The sequence below is a fragment of the Malus domestica genome, chromosome 09 (genome assembly GCF_042453785.1).
Source record: "Malus domestica chromosome 09, GDT2T_hap1".
NCBI lineage: Eukaryota > Viridiplantae > Streptophyta > Magnoliopsida > Rosales > Rosaceae > Malus > Malus domestica.
Window position 1 is genome coordinate 9,268,171 of NC_091669.1, and position 21,809 is coordinate 9,289,979.

Genomic DNA, 21,809 nt, shown 5'->3' on the forward strand with positions numbered 1-21,809 from the left:
CTACCCAATCTCCAAGATTTTCGTCGATTGCGGAGCAACAATCAATATCATGCCTGTATCCGTCATGAAAGCATTACGACGATCCACTGACGAACTCATTCCTTCAGGAATAACCATAAGTAGCTTTGTCGGTGACAAGTCTCAGACCAAAGAAATACTCCCTCTAGAGGTAAACATCGCAGGTCGCAATCACATGACCATATGTTTTATCGTCTACTCCAAGACCGAATATAATGCTTTGCTTGGTAGGGATTTGATTCATCAAACGAATTGCATTCCTTCTTCTTTATACCAAGTTCTTATTTTTTGGGATGGTAAATCGGTCGTGGTCCACCCAGCTGATACTCAGCCGTTTGAAACCAACATGATTTAGGCCCGCTATTATGATGATCACGTCGGCTATATTACCCTACAAGGTTTTAATGAAGATGGACGGCCGACTCGGATCTTAGTCCAAAAAGCCATCGAGGTTGGTGCCGAGACTGTCCACCAGGATTCGGTGAGACTCGGTTTGGCCAATTTACTCCCCACCACTGATGATTGACATCAAAAGCGAGAGGCGTCGGGCCATAGTTTCATCCACGATGGAACGCCTGCTGGCCCATTGGTATGCTACTTCCAAGCACCCGCATTCGAGCATCAATTTAATCGAATTTTTGGCAGAAGAGGATAACAGCCTGGTACCATCGTTGGATAAAGTTCAAGCCACACCGACCGAGCTCGATGACAGCCGACCCTAAGTTAAGGATCCTCTAGAGGAAATAAATGTTGGAACGGCCGATGATCCTCGGCCGCTATTTATTAGTGCGTTATTACCCCATGCCATGAAAGTTGAACTTCATCAATTGCTTCACGAGTTTAAAGACTGTTTTGCTTGGAGTTATCATGAGATGCCGGGTCTCGACCGGACCCTTGTCGAACATGAATTACGTATCAAACCTAGGTGCAAGCCTGTTCGACAACCTCCTCGTCAATTTTCGACCGAAGTATAGTTCGGTATAAAAGATGAAATTATTCGATTGTTAAATACCAGGTTTATCTGAACTGCTCGATACGTCGAGTGGTTAGTGAATATCGTACCAGTGCTCAAGAAAAATAGGGCTCTACGCATTTGCATTGATTTTCAAAATTTGAATCTGGCAACACCCAATGATGCATATCCCATGCCAATTTCAGATTTGTTAATCGACGCCGCGGCTAATCATCACATGCTGTCATTCATGGATGGACATGCCGGTTATAACCAGATATTTATTGCCGAGGTCGATGTTCATAAAATTGCTTTCCGTTGCCCAGGGGCACTTGGAACCTACGAGTGGGTAGTCATGCCATTCGGTCTAAAAACGCTGGTGCTACATATCAATGCGCAATCAATACCATTTTTCATGACCTGATCGGCACTACCATAGAAGTGTATATTGATGACATTATGGTCAAATCAAAAAGTCACCGAACGCATATTGATGATCTTCGACAAGCTTTCCTTCGCATGCGATGACATAACTTTAAGATGAACTCGGCCAAATGCACATTTGGCGTGTCGGTCGGTAATTTCTTAGGTTTTCTCGTCCATCATAGCGGCATCGAGGTCGACGCGAACAAAGCTCGTGCAATTATTGACGCCCCATCATCGACGACCAAAAAACAACTCTAGTCTTTGCTCGGGAAAATAATTTTTCTTCGCTGATTCATAGCTAATTCTGCTGGCAAAATGACGGAATTCTCTATGCTTTTGAAACTTAAGGACTCAGACATGTTTGAATTGCATGAAGACCATCGAGCGGCTTTTACGCAAATCAAGGTTGCTCTTGCGACTCCGCCTGTCCTCGTACCGCCTCGACGCGATAAACCCCTTAAGCTTTACATTTCAGTGGCCGAAGAATCCATCGGTTGCCTCCTCGCACAAGATACTGACGCTGGGTGAGAACAAGCTATTTTCTATCTCAACCGACACCTCAATCCTCCAGAGATCAATTATTCACCAGTTGAGAAGCTTTGCTTGGCTTTGTTCTTCGCCGCATCAAAACTCCGGCATTATATGCTCCCATCCGTCACGCAGGTCATCGCCCAAACAGATGTTATTCGATATATACTTACTCGGCCAATAATCGAAGGTCAAATCGAGAAATTGACACTGGCACTATCAGAGTTTAGTTTGCAGTACGTCCCACAAAAAGCCGTCAAAGAACAAGCGCTTGCTGATTTCTTAGCCCACCACCCTTCTTCATATGGGTTCGAGGGCAACGATGTTGAAATCGGAATGGTGGAAGCACGTGACAATTATTAGATGATGTATTTTGATGGTTCCAGCATGTCAACATCGGCCGGTGTGGGGATCGTACTCCAGTCTCCACACCAACACCGTTGGTTCTTTTCCCTTAAGTTGGATTTTTATTGTACTAATAATCAGGCCGAGTACGAAGCCCTTGTTATCAGCCTTAGCGTACTTCATGATTTGCACGCTACTTGCATCCTCGTCTTCGGGGATTCAGAGCTTGTGATTAATTAACTTAATGGAACTTTTCGGTGCATGAATTGCATTCTAGCGCCCTATCACATGGTGGCCAGTTACTTGGCCAAGTCGTTCGACGGTATCATGTTCAATCATATTTTCTGTGGACGGAACACCGTCGCAGACGAACTAGCTCAGATAGTCTCCGGAGCACAACTCTTGGGGGGCAAGAGTGGACCAATGATACCTGTTTTACGGTAATCGTATTCGGTTTTGGTTAATCAACAAGTCCTTTAGTGAGACCAAGTCATCCGTACACGGGTAATGTCATTACCTTCGTTGTTGGAACGGGAGGATCCTGTATATGTTTGTGCGGTCGAGATGCTACCAAACGACTGGAGAAGGCCAATTATGCAATACCTTGATAATCCCGGAGGCAAACACGACAAAAAGACAAAGGTCTATGCCACAAACTATGTCTTATACCAGAATGAGTTGTATTGAAAAGGCGAGGACGGTTTATTACTGTTATGCCTCGACCCACAAGAAGCCGCCCAAGCAATCACAGAGGTACATGAAGGAATTTGTGGAGCCTATCAATCAGGACGCAAGATGCGTTGGCTACTTCACCGACACGATTACTTTTGGCCAAGCATATTGAAAGATTGTATCGAGTATGCACGAAGATGCGTCCAGTGTCAAATTCATGGACCCATCCAAAGGGCCCCAACCGAATTACTTCATTCAGTCACCAAACCTTGGCCGTTCAAAGGATGGGCAATGGACATGATCGGCAAAATCACACCATCCTCTGGAGCAGCGAAACATGCATGGATACTCATGGCAACAGATTATTTCACTAAGTGGGTCGAAGCAAAATCATACTTCGAATTAACATCCAAGGAGGTTTGCGATTTTGTGACCAGGTTCGGCGTACCAGAAACGATCATAACTGATAATGGCACAGTTTTCACTGCCGAAAGGTTCAAAGAGTATACGGCGAGCTTAAAAATTCAGCTTGAGCAGTCCACACCATACTATCCACAAACGAATGGACAAGCCGAAACAAGTAATAAGGTTTTGATCGGTATTCTCAAAAAATTGATAAAACAAAGACCTGGCATGTAGCATTTAAAATTGAATGAAGCCTTATGGGTATACCGGACTTCACCCCGGTCGGCAACGGGGACCACCCCATATGCATTAACCTATGGACATGACGCGATGTTACCAATCGAGCTAAGTGTAAATTATTTACGCGTGATCGAGCAGAGTAGTTTGTCCAACGCCGAATACAACCAGGCCATGTTACAAGAGTTAGAAGATTTGGAAGAAGATTGGCTTGACGCTTACAACCCTCTAGTGGCACAAAAGAAAATTACCGAGCGAGCGTATAATCAAAGGGTTAAACAAAAAATGTTCAGCGAGGGAGAATTAGTTTGGCAAACTGTCTTACCCATGGGAATTAAAGACCTTAGGTTCGGTAAATGGTCACCGAACTGGGAAGGACTGTTCGTTGTCCATAAAGTCCTCGGCAATGGGGCATACCATCTTAGAGATTGAATCGATTTTATTCATAGGTTGCCAATTAATGGAAAGTTCTTAAAGAAATATTACCCAGTCACATGGGAGATGCAAGAATAAAAACTCGTTTCATTTCATTAATAAGCTGGTTTACAGTCAAATCATTTTAGGGTGATGAATGAAGAAGAGTTCCAAGAAGGGCCTTCAGCTCCAGCCACCGCACCTCGCCCATTATAACCTTGGCCTGCTGGTTCTTCTTGTCCATCTTCAGCTGCTCGACTCGCTTCGCGTTCGCCACATACTCGGTTAAACAATATTTGCCGCTCGACTCGAAGTCCTTTGCAAGCTAAGAAGCAATAGGCGACCTTCATTTTGCCAATTCGGCCATTTGACGGTCGAGGTCGGCCAAGGCTTCCCCTTTCGCCTTTAAAGTATCGATCTTCAGACGAAAAGTGTCTTGGATGGCCATGGCAGCTTTCAAATCATTATCAGCCCGAAGAGCGTTCTCGATGACACTAAAGTATTCCCAAACTCGCTCCAAGGCGAACAACGCCTGAACGACAGCCTCGATGCTTATTTGACCATCTGTTTCGAGGTTGTTTAGGCAGGCACTCAATAAATCAAGACTTTTGCACTCAAGGACTTGTGACGCTGAAAGAGATAAAACTCATTACAGCCGAACCAGAGCAGCTGAATTGGCAGGTTCAGTTGTAGTAGCCAAAGGGCCAGCTGCTCCAGAAGTGCTTGACAAGAGAGCTTTAAACTCGACTTCCCATGAAGACTTCACACACAAAAATCAGTTTAAGCATAAGGAAATCATGAAAGAATATAGCAAGAAGGTTTTTGTTTTAAACCTGCTGAGAGGAGACTTCGGCCATATCTTCAGGTTCGTTGCTTGAACCTAAAAAACCTAATGGCCGAGCCCAGTGTCTTAGACTGCTTCTCAGTTCACGCGGCTGATGGAGGTTATCTACGTTCGATGGCCACTTCGGCAGCTAAGAAATATAGATAACCCTTTTCGGCGCGTAGAAATTTCGATGAAAAGAATGGGTAGGCACCTGACATTTGGTATCTTCCTGGTTTAGAGTTCTAAGGCAGAAAAGTAACCAAAGAAAAGCGGTAGGGGTACTTACGAAGGCCGAAGTGGCTTATTGCAGAGGAATGTTGAGGTTCTGGTCTTGCGGATAAACGGGTGTTTCCGCCATCGCTTCTGGCTCTACGGCAGGTCGTTTGCCACGATCAGCCGCAGAAGGGCTGACTTGGACAACAGCCTAGAACATAGGGGGAGGTGGATTACGTGGTTGAAGGTGACTCGTTAAGGGAATCTCATCGCTCATGTCGCTGTCTTCTAGAACGATTACAGTGTGCTTTGGATTTTCGGGAAGATTTTTCTCGGCCAAGGGGGCCGCCCCTTCCAAGACAAGCGCAACAGCTGACCCCGAAGCTGCAGATGCCTCAACCTGTGGAGCAATAACTGGTCCAACAACTTGAGAAATAGGCCGTACATGGGCGGTTTCTTTGGCCAGAATTGGCCGTTTCTCTGTCGAAGCTTAGACGACAGGGGTAGAAGGGGAAACACTAGGAGCCGTCGTTCCCGTAGTTTGACTGGAGATAACATAAATCTCCTATTCTCCTTTCCTCACCAGCTTCTTGACCCGTTTTATGGGTTGAGGGTGTTCGATGGCCGTCTCGACCTCTTGACGAGGCTGTTTGCTCAGCAAGGCTTGCGTGGCAGTCATAGCCCTTTTGGAAATGGTCGATTTTTTTCTAGCTGCGCCGCAATGACAACTTTTGCCTTTTAAAGCAAAAGCAAATTAGTAGAGTTCAAAGTCGAAGGAAGAAGGTAGAAATGGACCGTTACCTTGAGATTGGGGGGCAGAAGCCTTATTGGGTTGACCATCGAAGATCTAGTTCAGAACGTCTTCGACCAAAGCACTAAAAAGAGGCGTTTGTTTGCCCTCACTAAGTGGGACTGGACTGGACTGGACTAGCTGTTAGTCCAATACTGTGTTTGTTCTATGCTGGGACTAACATTAATGAGACTAAAGGGGACTAGCATGGACAAAACCCTTCACTAAGAGGTCTTATCGAGACCCCCCAATAACCATAAGACTAGCTAAGACTATCATCTCTTGTCATCGTCATGCTCAACAACCACTCCCGATAGACTCCTCGTCATCTCCGGTCACCTAGATCATAATAAAATATTAATAATTTATATATTAAATAATATAATATTAGAATTTGTTATTATCCAGCTTCTTAGTCCAACACTGCACCAAACGCTTCACTAAGTTAGTCCAGCTTAGTCTAGTCTAAGCCAGTCCAGCTTAGTCCTTGAAGCTAGTCCAGTCCGAGATAGTCCGGCGCAACAAACGCCCCCAAAAAGTTTTGGGTATACTCTTCCCACCAATCACCGAAAGTGTCAATGCTAAGGGATTCTGGAACTGTTGGTCGAAGGCGGAATTTTTGGCACTGTTCTTGAAACTCCTTTTTGGCATCCTTGCACTATTTCTCTGAAGAGCCAGATATACGTCCTCGGATTAGCAGGGAACGAGAGGTAAGAAGAGGCACTGGGCAACCCTGAAGATAGCCGAGTTGTCGAGCAGTGAATTGGGGGTGATATACTTCCCAACTTGCTCGGTACGCGTTACACCTAAGAGAAAGGTCGCGGGTAAGCACAAACGACCCCTAGGATTGGCGGAGATCAACATCATCATCTGCACTCCATGCTGATGTGAGAAGTTTGATCGACAAAGGATATTCTCGACGATGGCAGATAAAGTATTCATCGTCGGAAGGGTATCAAGGCCGAAGAAGTATCTAAACACGTCTTCAGCTTGGTGAGGAGGTACTAGTTGAAAAGCCACTTGAAGGCCGAGCGCTTCAGTAGTTGAGAAGCTGGCAAGCTTTGGCCGAATGGTGGCAAAATAAACCTACAGCCAGAGTTGGAATACCCAGAGGGGGCCATTCTGATGTGGGTCGATCTTGTGATGGGTCATCTGGGCCAAATAGCGCAAGAGATGGGCAATAATGGCTGGACTAAGCGCCAGGGTATGACCGCTAGACAGGGCTTCGGCCACTGGCATGTTCTCGACCAAGCATTTGTTGGACTTGGTACAACAAATGAATTTGTTATACCAGTAGAAGAGGAAGGCTTCGTGTTCTCCCTGCCGTATGTTCTCCTCCCCTCGGCCAGCAAAGTGGAGGTAAAGGGTGTTATAATTGAGGAAGTTCTTATAAAGTTTCTGAACTTCTTCCTTTGAGGGTTCTTGACCCTCTCTGCTCAGCGTTTCGATGGCCCGATCGTTGAAAAGTGTTTTCAGGTCGATGGTCAATGGGTACCCGGAGAGGGTAGCGTTAACCGGGATGCCAAAAGGGGAAGTCCCTAGGATCGCTATAATGTTGAGGATAGTAGGACCCATGGGGCCGAGGGGAAAGACCATAATGTTGGTGGCTGAGCACCAGAAGCTTGAGGCTGCCATAAGAAGCCCCTTATCCACGACGAGCTCCATAGACGAAAGACGAATGGCATCATAAATGCCAAGAGCTTTCCATTGCTCGCCGAATATCTTTCCCATCCGTGCAACCCAGGTTGCCCAGGTCGTAGTGGTCGAGGGCCAGGAGCCTTGGGGTTTTGCTGAATCCCACCTCAACCATTCAAACCCTTGGAGTAGGGGTGTTAGACACTACTCCTTGAAGAGTTTAGTGATAGCTGGTGGCACTGCATCCTTAAAAAGTGGACCAAGGATTTGGTGGGGGGTGTTCATGTCGTTCTCAAAGTGCAGAGTCTTGATTGAGCGTTGGTCGATGATTGTCCCGCATTTGTCGCATTCCTTAGAAAGCTTGGAGATGAAGGAGGCCATTGGAATGGTTTTGAAGGCTTTCTGGGAGAAAGTCAGGGGATTTTCTTTTAATCTTTTGAATAAGAGAAAGTTTGGAAAATTTGAAAACGTAAAAAATGAATAATAGAAGGCCGGGTATTTATAGACTCGTGGAATGAAAGACCAAACGGGGAGAGTGATCGGGAAGATCGCTAATAATTATGGAGTGATGAAGAATATTAACAGACCCATGCGAAAGAACCAAAAAAATCACAGATTAAGGGGTCATGATGATATCATGACGACGTCATTTTATGAAGAAATGACGTTTTGGTGTTCGCACGATCTCGAGGGTACCGAAAGATTCACAAATTGAGATTGCATGATGGCATGCGGCGACAGGTATAATGATTTGAGGACGTTTGGACATCCACACGTCATGAGGAATTCAAAAATCTCGCGGATCAATGGGTAATGATGAAAGGACACTTCAGGTCATGCTGAGAAGATGACACTTGGTGAGATATCTGACGAGAGCAAGATCGTGCAATCGTGCTTCATAAATGCACCTCGGGAGATAGAGCCTGGTGTCGCTTCTTCAAGGTCAGGGCTCGGCCATAGACTTCAGGCCGAAAAAGTCTTCAGAAGCGAGGGGGCAATGTTTAGGCCCAAAATATTGGTTTGGGCCGAGATTTATTCTTGGCCCGGAAGGCCTTACGAAAAGGTTATCGTGGATCGTTTAGTTCATGGGCTTCCTAACCTAGGTCGGTCAAGTCATACTGCGAGACGAGTAACTGAATTCTAGCACAATAAGGAGTCTCGGCAAGATATGGATATTAATAACCCAGAAGTGAATCCGGATTAATAAAGGATTAGGTTCAAAGTCATAGTGAAAATATGACTGGTCGAGATGGTGTTTGATTAGAAGAAGAAATCCTAATCCGAGTAGGGTTTTAAATCGATCTAGAAAGTACCTGATGCTATTAATAGAGATGGTTGTGCATTGTTCAAACCCTTTCCAATTCAACACACAACTGCCCTGCGCAAATTTTCTCAACAACCTTGAGATTTTTTCCTTTTCTTTTTTCCCTGATACACCTTCAGTTTGGATAAACAACACTGTGAAGGCAACCGGTGATATCTTCAGTCGGCACAGATAACACTGTCATCATAGAACCAGCCGGTCTCGCAGCATCTTTAGTCGACATAGATAGCACTGCGTCGAGGGTGACTGGTTATCTATCAAAGTCTCGGTCGAAAAGGATTCCCGAATCCTTATTGGTCGAGGTCATCTCATTAGCTTTCTTGACGAAGTGAGATGTTACAGTTTATTAGGCTCGACACATTGCACGCCGAGTTAGTTTATGATTGGATACTCTCAAGTGGGATTTAGAGTTCGGCATTCTGACGGTCGAACCACGTTTATGTTAAGACGTATATCCGCTTCGAGTGCTTGTGCCCTTACACTTTGGTGTCGATTCGGTGTGAGTTTACTCTGACGAATACCATCACTGTGACCGAATCCGCCGCCGACGACGATTTGTGATCTTCATAAGAATAGTAGCCTTGTCTTCAAGTTCGAGAACCCAAGAGGCCGAGACGTGTTCCTTCCTCGGTCGCAATCGTAAGACGCAGAAGTCGGCTGCGCACTCAACACAACATTAGCATATTTTTACTCCTCGGCCGAAGCTCGGCCGACGAATTGGCATGCCCCGCATTCAACCGAATGACGTAGTTAGCTCATAGATTACTTGGCCAGCGCACCACGTAGGCTTGGTAGTTTTTAGGATCAACACTAGCTCAAACTATTATTACGATATTTTTCTTTTAATATTATTGAATCTTCCTCTTGAATATATATACCTTATTTTATATGAACTAACAAAAAAATAAGCTATTATTACGATACTTTTTTTAAAATATCATTCAATCTTCCTCCCGAATATATATACCTTGTTTTATATGAACTAACAAAAAAATAATTGGTTTAAAAGAAATCAGAATGTTAGCAGAAGGGTAGTTATATATGGTAAAAAAAATACAAAAAAGTAGCTTTCTGTCAACTGGCATCGACCCCAGGACCTAATGAAACCTTTAAAACCTGACATACCAACACACCACATGCACATTACTACAAAAATTACTACATAATCAATATAAATTTATTTCCAGGATGGGCCCTGGACTACCCTAGTCTCCATGTGGCTCCGCCACTGGTCATAAGTAAGAAATAACATGGTAATTAACACTTACTTAATAATTCAATCATTAACAACTAAATCATTTAGCTTAAAAATTTGGTCGACCTAGTATTACCCTTTTAGAAGGTTTTAAGTTGTTCAAGGCATTTTACATCTCCCCGAAGATCGAGCCAAACCAAAAACTACAAGGTTTTGTATTTGCTTATAGGTCAAGGTTTTCTATTCCTTTTAGCTAAAGGATATTAATTCCTGTTTTTATGGTTGAAAAAGGATATTAATTCCTTAATGCTTATAAAACACCCTCTTTTGCTACCGTCGGCATTCACGCATGCATTCGCAAAAGAGAGAAAAAAATCCGCAACCCAAACTCCATCATAACCAAAACGGCCGTGGCCGTCGTCAGCCATTAGGGTTTCACTTGCCTGACCTTGTCATCCAAAACATCATCCAAGTCCTTCCCGCTAAAGCTGCTGTCCAGATGAGCTTTCTTTCAAAGAAAACTAATGAAAAGAGCTTGAAAACTTTGAGTTTTAACGACAAGGACAAAATAAAGGGTAAAGTGAATAGTACTATGATTGATTTTTTTGTGTAAAAATATGGTTTTTCGTTAAAGTGAACATTATCGGGAGTTTTTCGTTAAAGTTCCCTTCTTTCCAAGCAATGGGACCTCGTGTGGTGTTCGGGCTCCATATTAGATTTCGATGAGGGTCGTGATGACGAAAATCTTGATCATGATCAACACAGAAAGTTCATCAACATCTTGAAGAAATGCCTGGAACTCTTTGAGAAGGATGAGCAAAGGAAAGATACATTAGATAAACTTAGGGTTCACATGACAGGGTACTTGTACAAAGAGGACGCCAATATCGTAGATAAGTTGTTGAGTTGCTCATTTGAGAGAAACATCAAAGAGTTAGACAGAACCCTAGGTAGATTATTTCAGAGCGATTGGGACTCGATGCAAAACTACTACTGCTTATCTCGAATGAGTTTTCTTGATGCAAAATCTTTAACTACTCTCAGTTTGAGGTACATGAGAATAAAGAACATGCACACAAGTAATGAGGAGACTATGCATAGAAGCCTTCTTCCCTCTTTGAAAACTATGAGCTTCAAAGCCGTGCGCTTCGAAAGTGATGCTCTATTTTTCTTAATTCAGGAGTGCCCTTCCATTGAGTATTTGTCTTGAACTTCCTCCTATTTTGAAAAAGACGATAACATTAATCTTGTGAGTTCTAGTCTCAAGTTCTTGGAAGTTAAGCATTGCAATGCTCGGGTTATTGTAGTTTGGGATGCTCCGAATCTTGAACCTTTTACGTTTATTTCATCGAGCTTTTCGCTCCTTGAGAGTATAATGTTGTATGATTCCTGCAACTCGAAGCATATTGTTGTTCATGCTCAGCACCTAAAACGATTACATATATATGGAAGTCATGATAGTTTGAAAGCCACAATCACTGCTCCAAATCTAGTTTCTTTTGACTTCTCTGGTTATTTGAAGTCCAAAATTTCTCTGAAAGCTCCAAGTTTAAGGGAGACCACCATCTCACTGAACGAATTTTGGGACGAAGACAATTTACTCAACGCCTTCAATGGGCCATGGAAATATTCCCCTACACTGGCAGATTTTCTAAAAGAGTTTGCTTGCTCCAAAAATGTAACCCTCATCGTTTGCAACTGTAAGATACGTTCGTATCTGTTTTTTCTTTCATCAGTTTAAGTAGTGCAGTATCTTTACAAGTTGAAAACTTGCAATTTTTGGATTCCTAATTTGTTAATTGTGAATTTGGTGTAGGTAATCTTTCCAGATGAATTCAGAAACACCTTCTCTTCCCCATTGCCTGGTCTGATATTGTCCCTCCAGCTCATGGCCTCTAATCCTCCAAGAACTGAGACAGAATATTTTGACTTGTTAAACTCCTTGTGTTGGGTTGCTCCTTCTGCAAAGACAATTTTTCCACAGTTAATTGATCCCCTGCTTGTTTTGTAGCCATATGTTTGGACGAGGATTTGCAAATACCAAAAGATTGAGGATATACCCATTACCTGAAAATTTAACTTTCCCCCTCCAAACTCTTTTTTTTTAGCCTATAACCCGTCATATCATATTTATTTGAATAAAACCCAATAATTAGAATCCAACTAAGCAACTTACCAAATTAAGTGTGCGTGTCAGTTTTATATTTTTTGGATTCCTAATATACCCTCATCTAAGCCAGTATGGAAAGGTCTTGTAATTACGTTTTAATTGATCACGTGCATTGAATTTGGCAAGATATTGTAGCCATGAAATCTGGTTCTAGATATAGGAACTGATTTGGAAATATTTTTAATTTCAACAATATATTTCAATTTGAATATACCTAATTTAGTGTTTAATTTCAACAATATCTATTGTTTAATTTTATAAAAGTAGTTTACCTACTGTATAATTATATATATGAAAATAATTTACCTAATATGAAAATAACTTATCTACTGTTTATTTTATATGAAAATAATGTGCCTATCTTTGAATTTTTACAAAGTTAATGTATCTTCTTTTTTAATTTTTAACAAAATTAATTTACCTACTTCTTTTTATGGTATTATTAGTATACATAATGTAGAATATATGTCCGCATATAGTTGATCTAATTAGGTTTTGGATTGGGGGAGTTCATACAAAATTAAAACGTATGAGAGATATGGTGGCATGATTTTGTAAATAAACACAAATGCATGGACGCCTTTTATTCAACATGACATCATATTCAAAATTTGGGTTTTATTTAGAAGTTATATATCATACATGTGGGTTTTTATCAAGAATTTAAGAGTTGTAAAGGTCTAAATCTAAGGAACCCATTATATAGATGGATTTGAAATGTATTAATTGCATGGTCACATACAAAGACATAAACAAAACATTTACAACAAAGAGTAGTTATTTGTGAATCCGTCTCCGATATCTGCATTGTATCTACTTATCTACTCAGTTTATATCCCTTGAATTTAGATTTTTTCTGGATGTCTGTGTCTGGAGCCGACAGATCAAGGTCTCCAAGCCACTCAATTTAAGTCATGTCGTCCTTATTAGTTCATTCCACTGACTGACCTCATACAAAATCAAGGTCTTCAACAGCCCATATCTCTTTCTCGCTCTCTTGAAAGGCCCAAACTCTAATCCGTCAAAGACCCGAAGAGAATCTGAATTGATATCCCTTTATATAATCTTTCTTTTATTTTTTGGTCAATCTTTCTGTTTTGCATGCATGACTGTGTCTAAAATTCCTCGGTATGTCATAAAGACATGAAATTCTCAACCCAAACAATCAAAACAAGAAGAAGAATAAGTAGAGAAATAACTTTGTAGTATAAAGGTATACATGCTGTAACTCAATTATAGTTGGTGGCATCTTGGCATATCAATGAAGTAAGGTTGATTGGGCTCCGTAGCCAAAACTTAATGAGCATAGATTGTTGTTATCTTCAACACTCGTTTGGTGGTTAAAATTGAATAAGGACCAATTCCAAACTAACTATAGAAAGTTTTACCGCTCAAAATAAAACTTAGAATACACGATATATTAGAATATTATCTAATTTAAGAACTCCAGTCTTAACATTAGTAACTTTACCAAACAACAATTGCGTCATCGAAGGAGCCCTAGATCACTGTGTAGCCCATTCATAACAATTTAGCAAGATTATGAAATTTTGACGAGTTTTATGAAAACCTTTGTTGCTTTTTCTTTTCCTGTGGCCTTTTCTTTTTCCACTAAAGTTTAAAACATCGGGCCTTTTTTCTTTTGGTTAAACAAAAGGGCAAAAACCCGACAAGAGAGAAATTACAAGATAATGTGGCGAGGTTGAGAAATTCTAGAAATATTAGACAATAATAATTGCTTTAAAAAAGATGAAGTTTGCTCAAAATAGACCGTATCCAACATATGCGAGAGACTCAGTTGGCTAACTCTTCAGCAACAAAATCCTTTTAATTACTAATATCCTTGTATTTAAAAAAAAAAAATTATCAAGTATCCTGTGGTGTGCCCCCATACATCACTCAACTTCAGCAAGGTCCTACAATATATACCTGCACTACACCCACTAAACAAGCCAATAATCACCTACTTTAATTTCCTTTTTTCTTTTTCTGTACAGAAGTTCATTCCCTTCAATCTGCAGCTGAAAAAGTTGATTAATATATTCATAGTGCGAGGATAAATTAAGTTAATATATTCACACACAAATAGAAAACGCCAACAAAAGAAAAATTAATTTCACTTGTTAGAGAGAAGACAATGCAACCATAAAAAATATGTTTGAAAATAAAATGCTAACTATCATAATATTATTGAATCTTTTTATACGTTTATTTATTTTGTATATTTGTATTTTTGTTAAGGAGATCAAGCGTCGGTGTCCATGTAGTCCAACCTCTCACAAGTTTCTTTCTTCAAACCAATCTGGCTTTTCTGGAGTATACTTCTGCCGACACACGTTGTTAGCTTAATTTAATTCCTTTTTGTTTGTTTGTTTTGGCTAATCAGGATTATTATATAGCTTAATCACCTCCTGGATTAGCATAATTACTTGCTTGGCCGTATGCATGAGGACAATGATGCTGCCATTTTATCTACTTTATATTCAAAATTATATCAAAATAATTATGTTTTGACATCCCATTTTTCAAATTTAGGGACCCATAGGAAGAATAAAAGTCCTTAATTATATTCAAATCTATGATTCTATGTTATTAACCAGCTTGATCTTTGGAAAATCATGTATCAACTAATTCAATCATTTTTCTCTTATTAATCTAAGTGCCTGACCCATGGCTTTCATGTTTAACCAGTATGGTTCAATCACAGCTTCAAATTCCAATCATTGCTCTTTTTAGGAACTTAAACATCCTCTAGGCAACATTGTTGTTAACTCTGGTGACTACTAGCTAGGTGATTACCCTTTACCTACACTTATAGTATGCAACTGCGACACCTTAAACCAATAACACGATACTGTTTATTTTAACTTTTTCACTTGACATCATGTTATTAGCCCGGAATGCTATGCACGCGTCTCTTTGTAAGAGTGCTAGCATTAGTCGTCCACGTATTTGTAAGGCATGATGAGAAGAACTTTCATACAACAAATACGTAAGTATAATTGTATTTAAGTCAATCATACACTATTGTGTGCGAAAGTTAAAATGCATGACAATGCGTAATTAACTAAACATACCACCACAATTACATTTTCATTGTAAGTTTCTTTCTAAAATGAATCATTGTTATACATGTGAGCGTGAGTGACTGATGTTACCATATATAATGTGCGTTCTATACGTAAAGGTAAGGTATAATCTCATAAACTCACAATTATATAAATGCAATTATCATCCCAAGGGCCCACTAATACATTATATGCCCTCATCCATCCATCCCTACCTAAACCAAGCTGGCAACATTTTGAAGGACCGTATACACCACATTAAACACCACTGTACAGCACTAGCTACTACATTGCTTGCCCATCACTCATCACTTATCGCATATAACCACACACCTCCTTCCTTCCATTCATCCCCTCTACATTCCACCATGCAGAAACCATCAGCCATCACCGCCACCCTAGCCCTCTCTGCCCTCTTCCTCTTCCTCCTATCCTCAACGTCCCAAGCGCACAACATTACGCGCATACTCGACAAGCACCCCTCCCTCACCACCTTCAACCACTACCTCAGCCTTACCCACCTCGCCACTGAGATCAACCGCCGCCAGACCATCACCGTCCTCGCCCTCGACAATGCCGCCATGTCATCCCTCATTTCCAAAGGACTCCCGATTTACACCATAAAAAATGTACTCTCCCTCCATGTTCTCGTGGATTACTTTGGCTCCAAGAAACTTCACCAGATCACCCACGGCACCACTTTGGCTAGCAGCATGTTCCAGGCCACAGGGGTGGCGGCCGGGACCTCCGGGTACGTGAACATCACCAACCTCAAGGGCGGTAAAGTCGGGTTTGGAGCTGAAGACAATGATGGTAAACTCAACTCCTTCTATGTCAAGTCTGTGCTGGAGATGCCGTACAACATCTCTGTCTTGCAAATCAGTCAGGTATACGTTTAATTTTGTCCACTGGACAGGTACAGCTAGTGGACGTTGCCATGTTACTCCACCGACATATAACATGAAACAACTACCTTTTTCAGGTACTAACTTCCGCTGAAGCCGAGGCGCCAACTGCCGGACCAAGCCAGCTGAATCTAACGGCCATCATCTCAAAGCAAGGCTGCAAAGCCTTCGCCGACTTGCTCAAAGCTTCCGGAGCCGACTTCACCTTCGAGACAAACATCGACGGTGGCCTGACGGTGTTCTGCCCGACTGACTCCGTCGTCAACGCATTCCTCCCCAAGTACAAAAAACTAACGGCGTCCCAGAAGCTGTCGCTGCTGCTCTACCACGGTGTCCCGGTCTACCAGTCCCTCCAGGATCTCAAATCCAACAACGGCCTCGTCAACACGCTGGCCACAGACAAGGCGAAGAAGTTCGATTTCACGGTTCAGAGTGACGGTGAGGTTGTCAATTTGGAGACGGAGGTGGTGACGGCGAAGATCACGGGGACGGTGATCGATCAGGAGCCGTTGGTGGTTTATAAGGTGAACAAGGTATTGCAGCCAACGGAACTGTTTAAGGCGACGGTGGCTCCCGCACCGAAGGAGGTGGATGATTCGGCTGAGGCACCATCGGATGATTCGGAAGATCAGACGGCTGATAGTGAGAAGAATGGAGTTGCGGGATTGGACGGTGGGAGATTGGTCGCGGTTGTTTTGAGTTTTTGCGTCGGGGTTTTGCTTTTGTGATTGGTTTGAGAAGGGTATTATTTTTGTGATTGATTTTTATTTCTTTAATTTAATCTGGTGAATAATATGTTGTAAAGATGTATTGTGTTATTACAATTATTTTGCATGTTATACCATTTAAACACAAAGAGAATATTGTTGTGAAGTGAAATTAAGGTGTATAATGATTTGCAAATTTCGTATTAAAGATTATGTATGGGTATTGTGAATGCAAATTTCGTACAAAGTTAGATTGACGAAATCGCAACTGCAAAATAATAAACACCATAGCCTAATTGACGAACACCAAAAGATCAGGAGAGGTTGTCAGCCAAAGGATCTCCGATGCGTAAGTCAAAATAGTAGTTTGAGAGAATCTGAATAAAGAGAATTAATTATGAGTAGTAAGTGTGGGTTATTGATTTTCCTGTTTAACTTGGTTATTTATAAACCTGAAGCCTTGTAGGAAACTGAGCGAGGAGATTGCAAGCCATACTAGGCATACTGCTATGTTTTGCTAGTGATGGTGCAGACCAGTCTCCACAGACAGCTTAAAAATTGTTCTAGGGCTTCATGGTTGATTGGAGCGTAGTAGTGTCGGACACCCAAATGGGAGACTCTAAAGAGTCGGCTTCCTTGTGTGAGTGTTTTCTTTTTAAAAATAAGTACTTGTATAGTTTTGAAGTGTTTGATGGTCCGCTAGTACCACGCAGTTGGTCATAAACAATGCTGATGTTTCCTTGCTAAAAATAAGTGCTTGTGCAATTCTAGAGCATTTAGAAGTCCTTAAGCAGCACGAAATTGGTTATACATTTATTGTCTCTAAAAATCTCTGAAGTGTTTGAAGGTTACGCAATTTTGTAGCTACTTTATAATCAACTGCATGTTGAAAAATATAAAAGAAAGTATTTTAGAGATTTGTTTTGATCTAATTAGGGATCTGATTTGGTCTAGATTTATTGGTCTTGTGGACAAAGGTTTGGTTTAATTTACTTCCTATTACTGCTCCTTTGTAATCTTATAAATACCTCCTTCTGGACTGAAGTTGTATTTGACAAATGTGAAATTGCAAGAGAATTTTAAATTTATCAAAAAAAAAAATTATTTTCACTTTGGTATTAAAATAGAGTTCAATTCTTGGTTGAACTTTGCTGTGAGCGTTTTCACGTCTTTTGTGTACCCACATGCTATGAAGCTGAGAGTGAATATTGTCTATGATAGTTAGATGAAAAGGAAGGTAAAGTTGTTTCAGCTGCTGTGAAAAAAAGATTAAGGAAAATTTTGGAAGGAAAAAAAAAAGCTGGAGAAAAGAGATGAAAAACGCGGGTGTATTTGGGGGCGCTCAAGTTCATTCCTCACGCCGTTTACAAGCTGCTCGAGAATATGCCGATGCCGTGGGAGCAGAGCCGGAAAGTCAAGGTTTTATACCATTTGACCGGCGCAATCACGTTCGAAGTGTCGTTGCTGTCAGCTATTAGAATGGTACAAGGAGCATGGCCCTGCGTCATATCCAGTTAAAGTTCGTGTGATATATCAGAAATTGTTCAAGTGTTTTCTGTTGAATGAGCTGCATCAGAAACCAAGGCTCAAAAGAAGACTCACATGTTTCCGTCGCTTAGCTACCAAATTTTTCCAGACTACAGAACTTGATTGAGCTGAAACTACCAAAATTTTCTAGACTACAGAGGCCAAATGAGTTCACCACCTATTGGACACAAAGGTTGAGACTCGGCATCCTATCAGGCTCTACTCTCGGTACATGGACAGGGTGCATATGTTGTTCAGCTTCACTCATGAGGGAGCTCGAGACCTTATCCAGCGATATCTGACTGAGCATCCGGATCCCAATAATGAAAATATGGTCGGATTTAATAATTAGAAGTGCTGGCCAAGAGATGCTATAATGAGGCTCATGAACCATGATGCCAATCTTGGGAGAAGCGTTTTCTTCGATATGAAGAACCGTCTCCCTTGAAGCATCACAGCTTTAGAGTGGGAGATACAGCAAGAATAATCCAAATTTGCTCTTCAGCATGTGTCGTTTTGAAGTTAGATACTTCCCTAGGTAAATGAATCGAGAAGCATTTAGCAGCACAAAAGAATTGCAGAATAAGAAGACAAAGAAGAGGCCTGCCGTTGCTTTCTTACGAGTTGATGATGGACACATGAAGGTGTTTGAGAATCGTGTGAGGCAGATCCTTATGTCCCCAGGGACCACAATATTCACAAAAATTGTCAACAAATGGAAAAGGCCCTTATCGGTCTTATGACTTACTTCTGTGAAACGACTGTGCATACACAAAGGCTGCTTGATTTGCTGGTTAAATGCGAAAATAAATTCAGACTCGTATTAAGATTGGATTGAATTCGAAATGCGTAGCAGGTTTCCACTAGTCATGTTTTACACAACAAAAGAAATTGAAGGGCTTGCCGTGTTATCTATGGGTCATATATTGATTCCACAAAGTGACCTCGGATACAGTCAACAGACAGATTTGGGTGTGACACACTCTAGGAGTGGAATGAGTCATGAAGAGGACCAGCTGATTCCAAATATTTCCCGTTACGTACAACCATGGGAGAGTGAAATTATAGGTTCTCAACGTGTTTGGCAGAATATGCAATGAAATTAGGCAGGAAGGTCAGACACAAAATCGGCGTCTAACCCTAGAAGATTTGAAAGAGTCACGGGATATGGGAATACCGCGCATATGTAATTACTTTGTTCCAGAAGGACCGGCAGACTTTGGCTTACGACAAAGGGTGGAGAGTTCGCACAGAATTTAAGCAGTACCATGTCTTGGAGAAAAATCCTCTCTGGTGGACACACTAGAGGCATGATGCAAATTGCTGGTTACTTGCACGGTGTAAGCCCACCCGACAACCCTCGGGTTAAGGAAATTCGACGCATGGTCATGCCACCACAGTGGGGGACGCACCAGCAAGTTCATCTGCCATCAGCTCTTTCTGAGAATGATTTCCTCAATGATTTAGAGCCTTTGGGGTGGATGCACACGCAGCCAAATGAGCTTCCTCAGCTTTCTTTCCAGGATGTCGCATGGCTGGAGAACACCAAGCAAGAGAATGGGGAGAAGTGCAACATTTTAACCTGCAGCTTCACTCCAGGTTCTTGCTGGTTGCCTGCATGTAAGCTTACTCTGGCGGGTTATGAGTGGGGACGTAGTGCTAATACAGGAGACAGCGGAAGCAAAGTTAATCCACAAGGATACCTTTCCAACCCATTCTGAGAAAGCTCAGATGATTCTCAGCGACTGGTTTCTTGGATTCTTCAAGATTCCTGATAATGGCCCGTAGAACTACAACTTCATGGGGGTGAGGCATACAGCAAGCATGAAGTATGACATGAAGCTTGGGATGCTGAGGGAGTACTATCACCAGGACCACTGCCCGATCCATTTCCTTGAGTTCTGCAACATGGAGGAAGGTGCCACAGTAGAGGGAGGTCGTGACGATCACTTCGAGTAAATCCTTCTCCGTTCTTTTGTCCTAATCACTGCATGTAGAAGTAAGTATTTTACTGGATATTGAAATACCTCAATTTAATATATGACTTTTGTTCTTAACGTTTGTTAGTCTTCCTTACATATTCAACATGAATAAGAGAGTTAATTTCTCTAAACGTCTTTACATATAATAAAGTAGCAACACGCTTCATAGCTTTTCACGGTGACATGATTTTTGCTTCATGATTCAGGCGTTATAAGGCTGTTTATGGTTCGTAACTTGGTATTACTATAATTTCACAGCACTTTTATATATTTGTTTCGTTGATTATGTAACGGTAACATGTATTTGAAGGATGTTGATTTTCTTTTCTGTTTTACCTAATTGTTGATCTTTCCCTCTGCTTTGTGTACAAGACATAGTATTCGATGTCTTTGAGTTTGAGTCTATGTTGCAGGAACTCTTGGTTTAAGGGCTGTCTTTACCTGGTCCTCCTATATATTCGTGTTTTCGTTTTCTACCAAACAAGTATTCATTTATTCTATCTATATTTTACTTTGCAGTCTCTGGAAGTTCTTAGCTTTAGTATGGACATGAAAGGACTTCAACTTCGTTTCATAGAATTTAGTAAATAATCTTGTTATTTGATTTCATCAAGTAGTGAAATTAGTTTTTTGGTTGTTGTTGGAACCGTATGAAATGACTTGGTTCATTCTCAAATTTAGTTGAAAAATAAGTTGAAGTCTGACTCCGTGATCAATCTTAAAACCAAACCTACCTTGTACTTGGAGGACTTACATGCCACGGAATGCTACAGTAACGGTATACTTTTGTCATCGTATGGGACACTATGATAAGGGTTCACTTTTGCCATATAAGTTGTTCTCCTGTACTTGAGCTTGAAATGACAGTTAAAGTTTGGGATAGCCTGAAATGCTGAATAATTAAGCCGCCCAAATGCCAACCCTTTTTTAAAATATTTTAATGCCCTCAGAATTTGGATGAGATAGTAGTTTGCCAATGCCATTAAGCCAATGTTAAAAGTGCAACACCAGCCCAAATAATAAGGACTGGCCCATGATGAGGAAACAAAGGAGAAAACATGCATATGCTAGAATCTTCTAGCATGAGTGTGTTGGTGGGAACAAGCTAGAATTGTCTAGCTATTATAACAATTGTGTGGCTGCCATGCAAAGCCCAAAGGCGGTGGGCAATTGTAGTCGGCAAAACCACACTTATAAATAGGTGTGTGTGTGTGTTGCTAAAAAATCAACCAACAAGAAATCAAGTAGTAGTAGTAGGCAACCAAGTGAGAGTGAGAAGCCAGAATAGTCTTGTAGGAGTGTGAGTGATCTAGAGTGTGTCTCTAGAAAGTGAGTGAGTGTCATTGCTTCTAAAGTTGTGTCCTTGTGAGTGTTGTAATATTTTGTGTGTGTAATACAAGTAATTTGTTTACTTGTGTTGTCTCTCCAACACTTGTGTTAGAGTTGTGTACTCTAGTTTTTTCCCAACAA

At 41.4% G+C, this 21,809-nt stretch overlaps 2 protein-coding genes across 2 annotated transcripts; both read left to right on the top strand.

Annotated features, from left to right (window-relative positions):
• The first annotated feature begins 15,372 nt into the window (after positions 1-15,372).
• Positions 15,373-17,002, top strand: LOC103443000 (fasciclin-like arabinogalactan protein 2). Its single transcript, XM_008381783.4, has 2 exons — positions 15,373-16,105; positions 16,201-17,002. The coding sequence occupies exons 1-2, from the start codon at positions 15,410-15,412 to the stop codon at positions 16,849-16,851; spliced, it is 1,347 nt and encodes a 448-aa protein (XP_008380005.4). The 5' UTR covers positions 15,373-15,409; the 3' UTR covers positions 16,852-17,002.
• A 2,623-nt stretch (positions 17,003-19,625) lies between these two features.
• On the top strand, positions 19,626-20,573 carry LOC139187759 (pre-mRNA-processing-splicing factor 8A-like). Its single transcript, XM_070804340.1, has 3 exons — positions 19,626-20,042; positions 20,146-20,312; positions 20,546-20,573. Exons 1-3 carry the CDS (start codon positions 19,626-19,628, stop codon positions 20,571-20,573), a joined length of 612 nt encoding a protein of 203 aa, XP_070660441.1.
• The last annotated feature ends 1,236 nt before the right edge of the window (positions 20,574-21,809 follow it).

Bases quoted from the DNA above. Each gene is read 5' to 3' on its own strand.
- LOC139187759 (XM_070804340.1), top strand. From the start codon at position 19,626: ATGTCTTGGAGAAAAATCCTCTCTGGTGGACACACTAGAGGCATGATG. The intron at 20,043-20,145 runs GTTAATCCACAA...AATGGCCCGTAG, and splicing joins CAGGAGACAGCGGAAGCAAA to AACTACAACTTCATGGGGGT. The intron at 20,313-20,545 runs GTAAATCCTTCT...TTCATGATTCAG, and splicing joins GGTCGTGACGATCACTTCGA to GCGTTATAAGGCTGTTTATG.
- LOC103443000 (XM_008381783.4), top strand. From the start codon at position 15,410: ATGCCCTCATCCATCCATCCCTACCTAAACCAAGCTGGCAACATTTTG. The intron at 16,106-16,200 runs GTATACGTTTAA...TACCTTTTTCAG, and splicing joins CTGTCTTGCAAATCAGTCAG to GTACTAACTTCCGCTGAAGC.